The sequence below is a fragment of the Babylonia areolata genome, chromosome 20, assembly GCF_041734735.1.
Source record: "Babylonia areolata isolate BAREFJ2019XMU chromosome 20, ASM4173473v1, whole genome shotgun sequence".
In the NCBI taxonomy this organism is placed as follows: Eukaryota; Metazoa; Mollusca; class Gastropoda; order Neogastropoda; family Buccinidae; genus Babylonia; species Babylonia areolata.
The window spans coordinates 52,344,629-52,360,240 of NC_134895.1; the positions used below are offsets into that span (position 1 = coordinate 52,344,629).

General features: G+C 40.8%; 1 protein-coding gene across 1 annotated transcript in view; it reads right to left on the reverse strand.

The window, feature by feature from the left end:
- Positions 1–798: 798 nt before the first annotated feature.
- The window catches only part of LOC143294714 (spindle assembly abnormal protein 6 homolog), a 45,298-nt gene continuing 30,484 nt past the window's right edge, over positions 799–15,612 (reverse strand). The window contains exons 12-17 of the mRNA XM_076606131.1: positions 14,829–14,954; positions 13,790–13,871; positions 11,936–12,057; positions 10,253–10,375; positions 7,626–7,783; positions 799–5,790 (exon numbers count right to left, since the gene is read on the reverse strand). Of these exons, the coding sequence (XP_076462246.1) occupies positions 5,469–5,790; positions 7,626–7,783; positions 10,253–10,375; positions 11,936–12,057; positions 13,790–13,871; positions 14,829–14,954 (933 nt within the window). The 3' untranslated portion in view covers positions 799–5,468. The remainder of the gene's footprint in view (positions 5,791–7,625; positions 7,784–10,252; positions 10,376–11,935; positions 12,058–13,789; positions 13,872–14,828; positions 14,955–15,612) is intronic.

The window sequence follows — 15,612 nt, forward strand, 5'->3', positions numbered from 1 at the left end:
AGAAACATTTTCAGGGTGAACTCGATAGACTGAGTAGCTATATGCAATCTAATGGTTTTGAGTTTTCTGTAGAAAAAACACATTTGATCCTCATTAATAATGGTTATAATCCCAGCAAACTACCACGTTTTTTTTTAGGAGGACGTGAAATATTTTTCAAGTCGGAAATCAAATTTCTTGGGATCCTATTTACTTCAAAACTAAACTGGAAGAAACACATTGATTCAATGGTGACTAAAGCAGTTAAAAGTTTAAATTTCTTAAAAATTGTAAGTCACTCTCCTTGGGGACAAGACTCCAAAATTCTTTTACATTTAGCGACATCTCTCGTAAGATCAAGATTGACGTATGGTCAAGAAATTTTCTTTTCTGCTCCGCCGACGTTCCTAAAGAAGCTGCGAATAATTGACAGTAAAGCTGTGAAACTGGCTTTAGGGGTACCTGTGCATACTAAGACCTCAGAAGCCTATAAGCTTGCGGGTATTCTACCACTAGATGAAACCAGAAAATTAAGTTCTGCTAAATATATTGTGAGATGTACAGCAGTGGATGATTCTGAGGAATTAAATATTAGGTCTGATATTGATTTTCCAAAAAATGCTCAACGCACGTATGTGTCAGATATTTTAAATTCTTCAGACATTGATCTGCATGATATGGCACTTCGTGTTCTGGTGTGTGTGTGTGTGCATGTGTTCGTGTGTATTTTATGTGTGTGTGTCATTATGTATGTCATTTACAAGAATTTCAGACAATGTCAATATTTGTTTCACAAAATATTTATTCAATTATTTTACATACTATACACTCATCACAGGTAACAACATATGTAGGGCAACACAGTAAATCATGCAGATAATAGACAGTAATACAGTAAATCATGCAAGTAATCAATAACATTTCTGTCAATCATGCATGTAATTATCAGCAGTTCTGTCAATCATGCATGTAATAAACAGTAGTTTTGTCAGTCATGTATGTAATTAACAGAAGTACAATCATACATTTCATGAAAAGCTTTTCTATCAATCATGTATGAAACTGACAGTACTAAAGTAAACCATGCATGTAATTAACAGCAGTGCAGTCAATCATTCAATCAAAAGTTAATGTGATAGATCATATCTAATACAATTCACCCTTTCCCACACAGAAATTGCTGAGGCGCTGACATCTTGTGCACACCCACACAAACATACACTAACACAGACAAATATACACTCACACACAAACACATCCACATGCAAACACAGTCAAGAACAGCTCTTCCTCACCAAATAAAAATGATTGCCAAAGTTCTCTTTCTTAATATTTTATGTTCCTAGCTAAAATAACCACTGAAATGAACATGCGCACAAACGCACACTCATAAACACTAACATTAACCACTCAAATGAATACACACACACACATACAAGACACACACATTGAATTTGACAACTGAAATGAACACACACACACACACACACACACACACTGAAAAAGAGAAAACGAGGAAAATACATTACACAAAAAAATTTGCTCTCCTTGCAGAGTCATGCACAACTTTCACAAGGCAAGTACCAGTAATATATCATGGCAGATCACACACAAACGTCAACCACAGTGATTGCGTCATTTTGTACCAACCCTTGGTCGATAACTCAGAACCATGTTGACATTCTCCCCTGTGAAACATTTCAACAATTTTTTTTTTCAATACTGTCACTTTCAAAACTGATCAGTTAAAAAAAAAAAATACAAATTTTCAAAAATAAATAAAATGAAATGAAGCAAAACAGAAAAAAAAACACAAAAACCCCCCAAAAACCTCATCAACATTCTCCTCCATCAAAATTTTCAAAAATAAATAAAATGAAATAAAGCAAAACAGAAAAAAAAACAAAAAACCAAAAAAAACCTCATCAACATTCTCCTCCATCAAAATTTTCAAAAATAAATAAAATGAAATAAAGCAAAACAGAAAAAAAACCACCCAAAAAACCCTCATCAACATTCTCCTCCATCAATGCCAATACTGTGACTCTGAAAACTGCTCAGGCGTGAACAAACTTTAAAGCATAAATAAAGAAAGTGAAAGAAAACAAAATATTGCTAAGTGGGTAACTACACCATTCTGATCACAGAGAGACAGACAGACAGACTGTCCTTTTTTCTGGTCTTTGTGCAAAGCCTGTCAGAGCATGCTGCACACAAGGCTGGACATTCACCATCGCCTCTGATGACCAGTTCGTCACATAGCTGAATCCGTCAGGCACTGGACTTATGATGGTTAAAGCGTTGGACTTTCAATCTGAGGATCCCGGTTTCGAATCTTGGTGCACCTGGCGGGTAAAGGGTGGAGATTTTTCCGATCTTCCAGATCAACATATGTGCAGACCTGCTAGTGCCTGAACCCCCTTCGTGTGTATGCGCACGCAGAAGATCAAATACGCATGTTAAAGATCCTGTAATCCATGTCAGCGTTCGGTGGGTTATGGAAACAAGAATATACCCAGCATGCACACCCCTGAAAACGAAGTATGGCTGCCTACATGGCAGAGTAAATAAATAAAAACGGTCATCCATGTAAAATGTTACATGTCTGTGAGAGTCTGTATGCGTGTGCGTCTGAAATCTGATTGAATGACACAGGAAACGAATGATGAGCGCCCAGTGGCAGCTGTCAGTCGGCTCCACCCAGGTCGGCAGCCTGTGGTGCAAATGACCCTGTGTATGTAAAGCGCTTAGAGCTTGGTCTCTGACTGAGGATAGGTGCTATATAAGTATCCACATCAATCAATGATCCCGTGTTCACCAGTGATCGGGGTTCGAGACCCCATTTCAGGCGTGGTGTTGTGTCCTTGGGAAAAACACTTTCCTCCCATTTTCCTCATCACTCCAACCAGGCGTGATTGGATACCTGACTTCAGTAAGGGAAGGCTACAATCAACGGAAGGAGAGGATTGGTCCTTGCTATGCTGATCCCTCGACACTGGAAATGAATTCATTGCCCTGATGGCTGTAAAGAAAGGAAGGAAGAAATTCTGTGTAATGTCCCATCACACACACTGACGATAGCAGACATCTAATTATAATATCAATTTTCACATCTGAATATCATCATTCGTTTTTTTTCTTAAACGGAAGAAGAGGAAGAGTGGAGGTAGTTGGGGGAAAGAGGATGGAGGATGTAATCACAGATGAAAATTTGAAATAAATAAATTATTTAATGGACTTCATAAAGGGAAAGTCGTTAAATCAACAAGAGATTTATAAACAAATGGAAAAGGTAAAAAACGTAAATGTTCCCAGCACAGCACAACTTTCACTCATTCTGAAATGTTTCGATGGTCCTCAAGAACATAATGTTCAAAGAGTGTTTATCAGTGTTTTATCTTATTTTACACACATCACTTTTTCTCCTCTCTCTCCCACACACTGTCAAACACACAAGCTAAATCACAGCTCCACACAATGCCTGCATGCACACCAAGGGCAGAAGAAAGAGAGAGAGTGTATCACTCCAGAAATTGCTGACACTGTGCAGCAGGAGTGGGAGGAAAACGTGTTATATACACTGGTCTACAGAATCATGGAACAAGTATTTTCCATGTCAGGGGGACGCTCACTCAGTCTGGCTCCGCGACTAAGCCATTATTGTCATTAGTAGGGGGCTTAGTAGGTGGTGTCCTAAGTACGTTAAATCAGAACAGGCACCACTGAACACCACCGAAGTGACTCAGCAGCAGTGCAGGGTCTCCTCTGGTGTGTGGCCTCCTGGTGACCTAACATCGATGGTTCCCTGCGCACTGCCGATGCTGGAACTGTGACGGACGAACCCCGGTGTGGCCGTGTATGGAGGAATCTAAATGAGCGGCGTGGGAGTAATGCCACTGCAACGGTGCAGATGATGGGGCAAAAAACAAAAAAAAGAAGAAAAAAAAAAAGTATTTTCCATGTCCATGAGAAGTTCCACTGGTTTCTGACCAGTGACAATATCATGTCATTATATATATGCTTCTTTACAAGACTGGCCTGTGATCCAGTTCAGAAAGGGATGCATCCCAACATCTGTGAGGAATCTTTCCTGTTGTGACAAATGCCTTCACTCACAAATGCTCAAGACTGCCACAGGCTAAAAAGACAGAAAAAAACAGAGACAGATAGAAAAGGATAGAGGCAGGGGGGTGGGAAAGAAGTCAAAATAAGGATGTTCTCTTTCAGAATGATGTTCAGTGTTACATTATTGATACATTTCGGTCGAGAGTCAAGAGTAGTAAGGGGAAATCACTTGTACCCTCTTCTCCCCACCTGTGTGTGTAATGGCGCACATTACATGCAGAATTAAAACCAAGTTTGTTTGAACCAAAGTCTCCTTGTTCCTGCTGTGCATGCAAGTAACAAAACATGGTGGCAGTGGTGGGATTCAAACCCACGCCTCCAAACACATAGTAAATTTCAACATCATCTTCTCCATTAACTCAGTGAAGAATCATTGGGGTGCAGCACAGAAGAACTGTTCACCAGATTCCTCCTCCTCTTCTGTAGCCTGTGTCTCTGCAAATGGTTTTCCCCTTCATTCTGCTATATTATCATTTATGAAATTCAGACGGAAAAAAAAAAGAGAGAGAGAAAGAAAACGACGCACACACACATCTGTGCCAGATTCACATCCCACACATCACACCATCTGACCCGGCAGACTAGGTAAGGAGGATTGATGTCCATGAAAATGAAACACGACACACTGCATGCACACAATCGAAAACATCACACCCACTGAATCATGGCGGAAGTCCATCAACTTGAAAAATTGTTTGAAATTTGCCTGCCAAGAATTCATGTAAAATTTGCATGCAAAGAATTCATGCGAAATTTACATGCAAAGAAGAAAGAGCCGTCCACCCATTGACGCATAATAATTTACCTGCCAGCATTGATTGAAAACAAGGTGCCAGTACAATCAAAGCAAGCACTCTGTGTAGAAACTGAGATAATTTTGAACGCAGCTGAGCAACGAGGAGGCGATGAATTCAGGTGAACAACATTTTGAAGCTCAGACAGCAGCAAGGTGCTTGATAAAGTTTTGCTTGACATCACTTCAAGAAATACATCTGGCTTGCATGGTAAAAGTGTGTTGAAGTAACGGGCATGGTGGACAGGGGTCTAATCAAACATGAGAAGAGATCCACCCAAACATCCAGTAAAATTCCCAAGCAAAGTCAAAAGCTTCGCTCCCTTGTGCAAAAGAAACGTTTCGCAGCAAAGTCCATGATAGATTCGGGTCTGGGAATTTTCATAATGACAAAAACGATGAAGCAAAATTTTTCTTCCTTTCAGCGCAAAGCTCACATGCCAATTTCGCGTAAGTTTTTCAGGAAAGTGGAATTTCACCCTCAGCTTCCCCCCTCCTCCGCCCCCAGCCTCTTATTCCTCCAATCACACACAGGAACGCTACATGATGAGTGAAGAGGGAAAGGGGGAGGTCAGCTCTGTCCAGGGAAGTAGGCCGACACCAGGGGGGGCTGTGACGTCCGGGGCACGATCATCTGCTGACTGAGCCGCACCGATGGCACTGCCGACCCCTGACCCACACCACCACCACCACCACCACCCAGCGAGGCTGCTGAGGGATGATGGGAGGTTGGGGCTTGCGAGGACAGGGGAGGGTGGTGGTGGTGGTGGTGTGAGGGGGGAGGGGGGGCTGCGGCGGACGAGACCGGCGGAGAGTTGCTGCGGTTGAGGAGGCCGCGAACAGCAATGGCGTCCTCCCGCTTCTGGAAGTACTTGGGGTCCAGGGGGGGATCACTGCAACACAAAATCAAATCAAGTAAAAAATACTTAATCAGTCCACACGGAAAGTAATTTCTACAATCATACGCTCATCATAAAATCAAATCAAAGACTTTATCAGTCCACATGGAAATTAATTTCTGCAACAACAGAGTCATCACAAAAACAAATCACACACTTTATCAGTCCACATGGAAATCAGTCTGTGCAATCACAGGCTAATTACAAAATCAAATAAAATCAGATCAAAAATACTTTATCAGTCCACATGGAAATTAACTGGTGCAATCACAGGCTCATCATAAAAGAAAAGAAAATCAAACCAAAGACTTTACCAGTCCCATGGAAATTTGTGCAATCACAAGCTGATCATAAAATCAAACCGAAGATTTAATCTGTCCACATGGAAATCAATTTGTGCAATCACAGGCTTGTTATAAAACATACACATTAATCTGATTAGGCACACCATTGAAAGAGACTGAAACTGGTGAAATAAAAATCCACAATAACTCTCGACAGACTAAAACAAGCCAGATTCATGCATGCACAAAAGTTAAGACAATAAATTGTTGCACATCAATATGTACACCTAAACACATCCAGCAAATAAATCCACATATATCAGTAAAATGTACACACATGCCCACACACACATATACAGACACACACACACACTCATATACACACACGTCATCACAGTGTGAGGTTTTGGTTAGAGTCAGATTACTTTTTTTTTTAACAGGGTTCCCACAAACTCACTTTTCCTTGTCACAAACTCACTTTTCCTGGCTCACAAAGACGGCTTCTTATAACACATAACTATGCATCCTTGACACTTCGAAAACAAAGGACGCACTGCACGTTCAATGTGTGAGAGTCCCTGGGACTCTAAAAAATATTTCTGGAACGATCACCAAAAAATCCCTGAATGAAAATCCCAAATAGCAGCTTCAGTCTGACACCAGGATCGTCTGCTACAAAGAAGAGTTCTTTCCCTTCAACACTGCATGGGCCAGAAATCTGGACGATTATGACCAGAAGTAGATTGTAGAAAGGTATGCATACATTTATATGTGTGCAGCAAAAATTCAGACATGAATACAATGTGCAGCATTCAGACATGAATACAATGTGCAGCATTCAGACATGAATACAATGTGCAGCATTCAGACATGAATACAATGTGCAGCATGAGAGTGAACATCTGGAGAAAGTCTGGGACCCACTTGCATTATGGTAAAAAAAAAAAATGGGGGGACCTCTAGAAGCCCTGCATAAAACTCACTTTTCTGTCACAAACTAACTTTCCTTGGTCACAAACTCACTTCTCTTTATCACAAACACTTATTTGTCACAAACTCACTTCTTTGTCACAAACTCAAAACTCACTTCTCTTTGTCACAAACTCACTTCTTTGTCACAAACTCACTTCTCTTTACCACAAACTCACTTCTCTTTATCACAAACACTTCTTTGTCACAAACTCACATCTTTGTCACAAACTCAAAACTCACTTCTCTTTGTCACAAACTCACTTCTCTTTGTCACAAACTCACTTCTCTTTGTCACAAACTCACTTCTTTGTCACAAACTCAAAACTCACTTCTCTTTGTCACAAACTCACGTCTCTTTGTCACAAACTCACTTCTCTTTGTCACAAACTCAAAACTCACTTCTCTTTGTCACAAACTCACTTCTCTTTGTCACTCACTTCTCTTTGTCACAAACTCACTTCTCTTTGTCACTCACTTCTCTTTGTCACAAACTCAAAACTCACTTCTCTTTGTCACAAACTCACTTCTCTTTGTCACAAACTCAAAACTCACTTCTCTTTGTCACAAACTCACTTCTCTTTGTCAGCCGAGTGGTTCGATGACGGGGAGCCCTGCTGCCTGCTTTGAGTTCGGGTCTCTTCAGGGATGGAGGGCGGGGGACCGCTACGCCCAGAGGACGGCACGGGCAGCGCACTCCGGCGGGCATTACCCTGACTGGGATGGTACTGAACCTTTGGAACAGAGCACCATAAAAACAACAATATCAACAACAGTAAAAATAATAAAAAAGTTGAAAGGTTCAAGCCTCCATAGCTTTTATTTTATTTTATTTTATTTTTTACAGCTGCAGACGCAGTGAATCCGAACCTTAGCAGAGAACACAGAAACAGTAATAGTTACAGTACAACTAGAAGTAATAACAATGAAAAAGTTGACAGGTTAAAGATTCCATATCTTTTTATCTTTTTATGGCTGAAGAGGAAGTGAATCTGAATCTTAGCAGAGAACTGCTGGCATCCGTCTGTCTCTGGAGACAATGGAACTCTGTGCCTAGTTCGGTCAGAGAACACAGCAACAATAACAGTAATAGCAGAACTAAAAGTAATAATAATGATCAAGTCAAAAGGTTGAATGTCCCGCTGCCTTTTTACTGCCATACTGTAAGCCAATTCATATTCACTGTGTCAAGGGCCCAGCAAAGGAAGACCGGATTCAACACAGTTTCATCCACTGATTTATCCCGTTCACTGCCAGGGAATTTTGAAAAATGAAAAAAAATGAAAAAAAAAAGAAAAAAAAAAGTGCTCTCCCCTTGCCAGGGAATTTTGAGGATTCAAGGCAATACATCATTTTTTTTTTTTTTTTTTTTTAATTCCAGAGCAAAAAATCTATATGAGATACAAAAGTGAAGTAAACATTCTTGTGGCAGAAAGTGAATCTGGATTCTGAATCTAAGCTTTTCCCCCATTTATTTTGATTGTAGATAACTATTCAGCATTTCAAAAAGATGTTCATAATTTCTGTGCACCTATTTCCACCTCAATTCGTCCACAGAATGACATCCAAAAAGAAAACAAATAAAATACAACTGGAAATAGCATGCTTACAGTCTGATTATACCTGCAGAAAAATGGTTATATGTTTAAGATAACAATCATAATGCTTGTAAAAATGTAAGGGAATAACTGTCCCAACAATGACACATGAAAGTTCTGTCAAGATAAAAAGTCAATCATGTTCTCAGAAACTGAATCATAAAGCTTTTTTTTTTTTATTTGTTATTTTTTGTTTTTCTTTTTTTATACACTAAAGAGCATTCCCCCTTTATTTATGATAACACAAGATCTCTTCCAATGTACCTAGTATTGCTGTATTACTTGTAACAGATGCCTTGGCTTTATTTTGTTTGAATTTTTGGGCATGCTATCTTTTATCTAATATTTAATCATATGTTCTCAATGTACATTTATATATACAGTCTTTTGCAGGTTCCAGCCCAGGTACATGAACTGGATATCCGCATCCTCGTATGTGTTCCATGAAACAATATTCTGTGAGTAGTTTTCATCCATGCACTCTTTTCATTTCATCCTTCTGGTCCTTTTTGTAAACTCTTTCACGGCCAAGTTTCTATGTGAGAAACAAAGGCAGAGGCAAAAGTTTATTTCTTGTGACCCCTGGGGGCATTGAAACAATACAAACAATAAGAGTGATGTAAAAAAAAAAAACAAAGAGAAAAAAAAACACAAACAGGCACAGACAATATACATTAATAAATAATTCATCCTCATCCATGAACAACAGATGTAACTTCACCGAAAGGAACTACAAACAGAAGAAACACTCCCCAGCACTAAATATTCCAGATAGGGTGCCTTCAGTCACAGGCTTTCCTTCATGTCAAAATAACACATGGACTTGTTCACTTCAAACTCCATGTCAAAATAACACATGGACTTGTTCACTTCACACTCCATGTCAAAATAACACATGGACTTGTTCACTTCAAACTTCATGTCAAAATAACACATGGACTTGTTCACTTCAAACTCCATGTCAAAATAACACAATGGACTTGTTCACTTCAAACTTCATGTCAAAATAACACAATGGACTTGTTCACTTCAAACTTCATGTCAAAATAACACAATGGACTTGTTCACTTCAAACTCCATGTCAAAATAACACAATGGACTTGTTCACTTCAAACTCTGTCAGATTCAAGCTCTCGACTGTTGGCCGCCATTCTTTCTCTGTCTGTGGACCTTGCAACTGGAATGAACTTCCTCTTTCGCTTCGTCAAATCTCCACACTCAGCTCTTTCAAGTCTGGCCTTAAAACCCACCTCTTCCCAAAATAGCCTCCCTTCCCTGCCTCCTCCTTGTTTCAGTTTCTCCAGTTTTAGAGTTATGCATGCGTGTGAATGACTGCTATATAAATACCATTATTATTATTATTATTATTAAGGAGAAAAGGTTTGCCATTGTTCTACTGGCAGGAAACTGGCTGCTGCTGTCGAGCTTTCTTACAAAAATGTGAAAAATGGTCTTATCAATATGACCCCTCGATGTCGACAAAAGTCGCTTGTGGTGGCGCTGTCTAGTCAACTAAAGTCGCCTATGGTGGTGAAAGAGTTAATCAATTATATGTGAAACTATGTTAAGCATCAACATATAAATCAACCATAAAAATAAAAGTACCTGAGGGGGACGATGAGGTGGGGGGTACGCCTGTGGCACTCCTACTGCTGGGGGCAGACCGTTCCTCACAGGCCCCTCCCCCCGTGACGTGGTCGACCCGTAGCTGGAGGCACTGAAGTTATGCTGCAACACCCACACCACAGACCTGCTGACACCACTCACAGCATAGTAACATTGTCTTCTGCTGTGTTTTGTGTTGCGTTGCGTTGCACTGCACTGTACTGTATTGCATTGTATGGCATTACTTTTTTTGTCACAACAGATTTCTTGGTGTGAAATCAAGGCCACGGAGAGCACATCATTACAGTGAGAGCACCACTCATTTTTTTTCCTTCTCTATTTTTCTTCAACTCACTCGGGACGACAAGTTTTCTCCCTTGCTTTTCCCCACAGACAGGCCCATTTGTAAGGGTTTGGAAAAAAAATTACAAAAAATACAAAATACAGAGTAAGAAAATGAAACTTTCAAAACTGGTTTATTACGTGTTGAGCTATCACATACCAAAAAAAAAAAAAATCAAATTTCTCATCTTATTTTTACAGTTTTGCCATATGTAGAAAATACTGCCAATTTTTCACCCCGAATCACCATACCCATGCTCGCTTTCTGCATTAAATTTGCTTTCTTCTTCGTCATCATCCACCTCTTCAATGTCCGACCCTTCAGTTTGTAGCATTTCAAGTACTTCGGCAACCCTAAAACGTTGCTGTTGCTGCCTTGTTCGCTTCACAACATTTTGAGAAGAGCCCACTTTGCTAACAGGCTGGCACTCGAGCAGACGACCAGTCAGTGACTTTGTCAGCATGTGTGCGAGACGGGCCACACATGGCAGGCTGACCAATCATACCATTCGATTGTGGAGTGACCCAGAATAGCGCACTCTGCTTGGCTAATCACAAAATCATGTGTACAGCGCATGATGGATTTTTATTTCTTGAAAATGCTATTCCATTCCGTCGTCTGAAACCAAATACATTTTATGTAGGAATGCTCACGCATTCCTTCGTCCGGAGAGAGTTAACAAAAAATTTAACTGCCTGCAAGTGTGTTTGTTTTCCTGTCAAAGTGGATTTGTCTACAGAATTTTTCCATGAACATGTTGTGATTCTCAATTTAACTACTCCACAAACATCTCTCTCTTGCAGACACACATACACACCCAGTCAGTAACTTGAAAGAATAACTTAACAACATGATCTGAACTGGACAAACTCAAGGAATTATTACTGAGCACCCAAGGAAAGGAATTGTGCTGACTGGCTTAGCAAAAGATGGGCTTGGTGAATGTCTTAATACTGCGTTGGAACAGTATATGACACCAAACAACATGATTTGAACTGGACAACTTCACCAAGCTATCTATCTCACAGATACATGCTCAACCAAGCAAAGCTTCAATCAATGACTTAGAGGAACACATAAACAAAACAAAGAGAATTAGTTAACTGAACTGAAAGAATAAATAAATAAACAATATAAAGAAATAAAAAGCCCAAGGAGACATTCAATCAAACAGGCAAATCAAAATAAAAAATGCATTTCTGTCCACGTTTGTGGCCTGCACCTCCCACGTTCACTCATACACATATACGGTTTTACATGTATGACCATTTTAACCCTGCTGTTTAGGCAGCCATGCTCTGTTTTCCGGGGGTAGAAGTACAAACCGTAAGCCCACTCACCACAGCGCCAGAGGTGGGGCGGATGGAGGTGGCGGTGGTGGTGGAGGGAGGGAGTTCAAAGGGCCCCAGTCGCTGGCTGATCAGCTGCTGTTCGTTGATCTGCTTGTTCAGCCACTGAATCACTGTCAACACACAGCACACACACACACACAGCCACCAGTCATCAGAGATGCCAACCCATGTCAAGTGTTTGTAGGAACAATCAGGAAATCTGGTAGGAACATTCTGAATTTGACTGTAACACATGGACCCTGAGCCACAAAAGTACATCTTATCTACAATGCATACAAACACTTGATTTAGCCACATTCTCTCTTGTTCAAGCAAACGACACTTGATTTAGCCACATTCTCTCTTGTTCAAGCAAACGACACTTGATTTAGCCACATTCTCTCTTGTTCAAGCAAACGACACTTGATTTAGCCACATTCTCTCTTGTTCAAGCAAACGACACTTGATTTAGCCACATTCTCTCTTGTTCAAGCAAACAGTTAAGCTGATTGGTCCACTCAATGCTGTTTCAAAGTAAACACGCACGCAATTAGCTGAGCATCATCATGTGAAACCAAGGTTAGTAGCGACTGTCCTGGCCTCGTGATTGACAGGTCTTGAGTGTTTGGGTAACGTTATGACAGGAAAGCATGTGACTATGATATTAAGTGGGGAAAAAAAAATTGTCGGAACTATTTTGACATTGGCCATGTTATTAAGTGGGAAAAAAAATTGTCGGAACTATTTTGACATTGGCCATGTTATTAAGTGGAAAAAAAAATTGTCGGAACTATTTTGACATTGGCCATGTTATTAAGTGGAAAACAAAATTGTCGGAACTATTTTGACATTGGCCATGTTATTAAGTGGAAAAAAAAAATTGTCAGAACTATTTTGACATTGGCCATGTTATTAAGTGGAAAAACACATTGGCCATGTTATTAAGTGGAAAAAAAAAAATTGTCAGAACTATTTTGACACTGGCCATGTTATTAAGTGGAAAATAAAATTGTTGGACCTATTTTGACATTGGCCATGTTATTAAGTGGAAAAAAAATTGTCGGAACTATTTTGACATTGGCCATGTTATTAAGTGGAAAAAAAAAATTGTCAGAACTATTTTGACATTGGCCATGTTATTAAGTGGAAAATAAAATTGTCGGAACTATTTTGACATTGGCCATTTTATTAAGTGGAAAAAAAAAATTGTCGGAACTATTTTGACATTGGCATAATGTCAGAATAAACTGCGATTGAGCATAACAAAATATGGTGAAATCGTAACAGTTGGTGCGATCGAGCGTAACAAAATATGGCAAAATCGTAACAGCTGGCATCGCTGCATTTATCTGTTTGTTCATTTATCTTCTTTTGGTTTTTTTTTTTTTTTTTTTTTTTTATAAATATTTTGGCTGTCCCACCATCTGCACTGCTTCAGTGACATTACCTCCACACCACTCATTCCGAGGCTTCACATACATGGCCACATCGGGGTTTGTCTGTCCCAGTCCTAGCGGCAGCAGTCCGCAGGGAACCATCAATGTATGGTCTTCAGGAGACCACACATCAGAGGACACCTTGCGCTGTTGCTGAATCACTTCGGTGGTGCTTGGTAGTGCCTGTTCTGATTTAGCACACTTAGGAAACCACCTAACTAAGCGCCCCAAATGATGACAATAATGGCTCAGTCGCAGAGACAGACGCATGCTAAATAATCAACAGGGTTGTACCCAACACACACACACAAAAGATATTCATGAACAGCAAATCCAGGCTAATATTATTTATAGTTTAAAAAAACAAATTCAGTTGGATTATTTCACCACTGTGCTTTGACATAAACCATGGTCTATTAAACATTACCATTCTCATTGGTTTTCAGCAGTTTCCGACTCTCCTCCAGCTTCTGTGTGGTGGTCTCCAGTTTCTCAGCCAGCGACTTGTTCTGCAACGAAAGACAACGCTGTCAGTATGAGCCGCCTGCAGTGGGCGTCCACCTCAGGTGTTTCTGTTGGGAGTTGCTTTTGACTTTGCCCTTGGAGACAGACAAAGTGAGAGAATGAGTGAGAGAGAGTGAGCGAGTGTGTGTGTGTGCATTCAAGTGGGTGGGTGAGTGTGTGTGTGTGTGTGTGTGTGTGTGTATGTGTGTGTGTGTGTGTGTGTGTGTGTGTGCCTCATACATCATAACCCATCTTTTACTGTCTCTAACCTGTGTGTATCCATCACAGGCTTCACCACTCATAATTTCTTGGATATAATATAGTGATTCTGATTCTGATTTTGATTCTGAGACTTCCAGACACAAATGGTATGTTCATGCTTCCACAACCCACCTAACGCTGACATGGATTACAAGATCTTTTAACAGGCATGTTTTATATCTGCATGTGTATACAGCCGATGGGGATTCATAAGACATGAGAAAGTCACATCTGCTGACCTGGGAGACTGCAAAAATAAAATAAAATCTACCTGAACCCACCAAGTGCCAAAACCAGGATTGATCCCAGGACCCTCGGACAATGGAGCAACCATTCAGCTATAGTGGCCCCCTCCTCCACCCCACATCAACCCCCTCTACTGAACATGAAACACTGGTGAACAGTGTTATCATCACCACCTCACCAGCACTGTTTGATTCTTCCAATACCCAGTCTCAGAAAACCAAGACAACTTTTAACATCTTTACTCAGTCCCAGTGGAGACACAACTGACTGAAGTCATAACGTGACGTCAAACTGGAACGTTTTACAACACTTATGATGTAACAATAAACATACGTCACATCCCCTCTTTCTTTAGATAACCTGAAATTAAACCATCTCACTATGACTGTTGACGATATGTTCACATGAGGATACAACCCCATCACAAATGATTCCAGTTTCCTGTCATGACTGACCTCCTCAGTGGTGTGCTTCAGGGAGTCCTTGGCACTGACCAGGTCCTGACGCAGGGACTCCAGCTCCTTGTCCTTCTCCCCCAGCAGTCGCTCCTGCTCTGTGGCGATCTGCGTGCTCAGCTTGGCCTGCATACACACATGCACACACGTACGCACGCATGCATGCACACGCACACACACACACACGCGCGCGAGCGAGCGCACGCACGCATGCACGCGCAAACACACACACATCACAGCTCTCTTCATGAGGTGTGTTCACAACAGACCCACACCTAACAACTTTTATCACTGTATGATAGTCAGTCGTATCTGACTATGACCATAAGAACAGTCGAGAAGGAAAATACTATCTGAGCTAGACTTTGATCATAGTGGAGAGTGTCTTGCTCAAGTTACATCCCCACTCTCTCGGCCAAGAGAGCTTCAGGCGCACGCATGCACACACAAACACACACACACACACTGACACAGTGACACACATACATCACAGCTTTCTTCATCGCGTGTGTCCACAACACATCCACACCTGCAGGGGTGCAAGTGGAAAAAAAGTGACAAGACTGAAGTCCGGTCTAGGGGGTCTGGGGGAGTGCCGTAAGCTCCCCCAGCGGGGTCCGGGGCGGAGCCCCGGCCGCCAACGCATTTCGTGCATTTTCCTGCTCTCTCAGGGCCTCTCAGAGTGCCTTTCAAGAAGAAAATATTTATATTTTTGGCAAGGAAAATTTATGGATTTTAGGTAATGCTTTTAATGGACTAAGTTTTTAAAATCAGATTTTAAGTA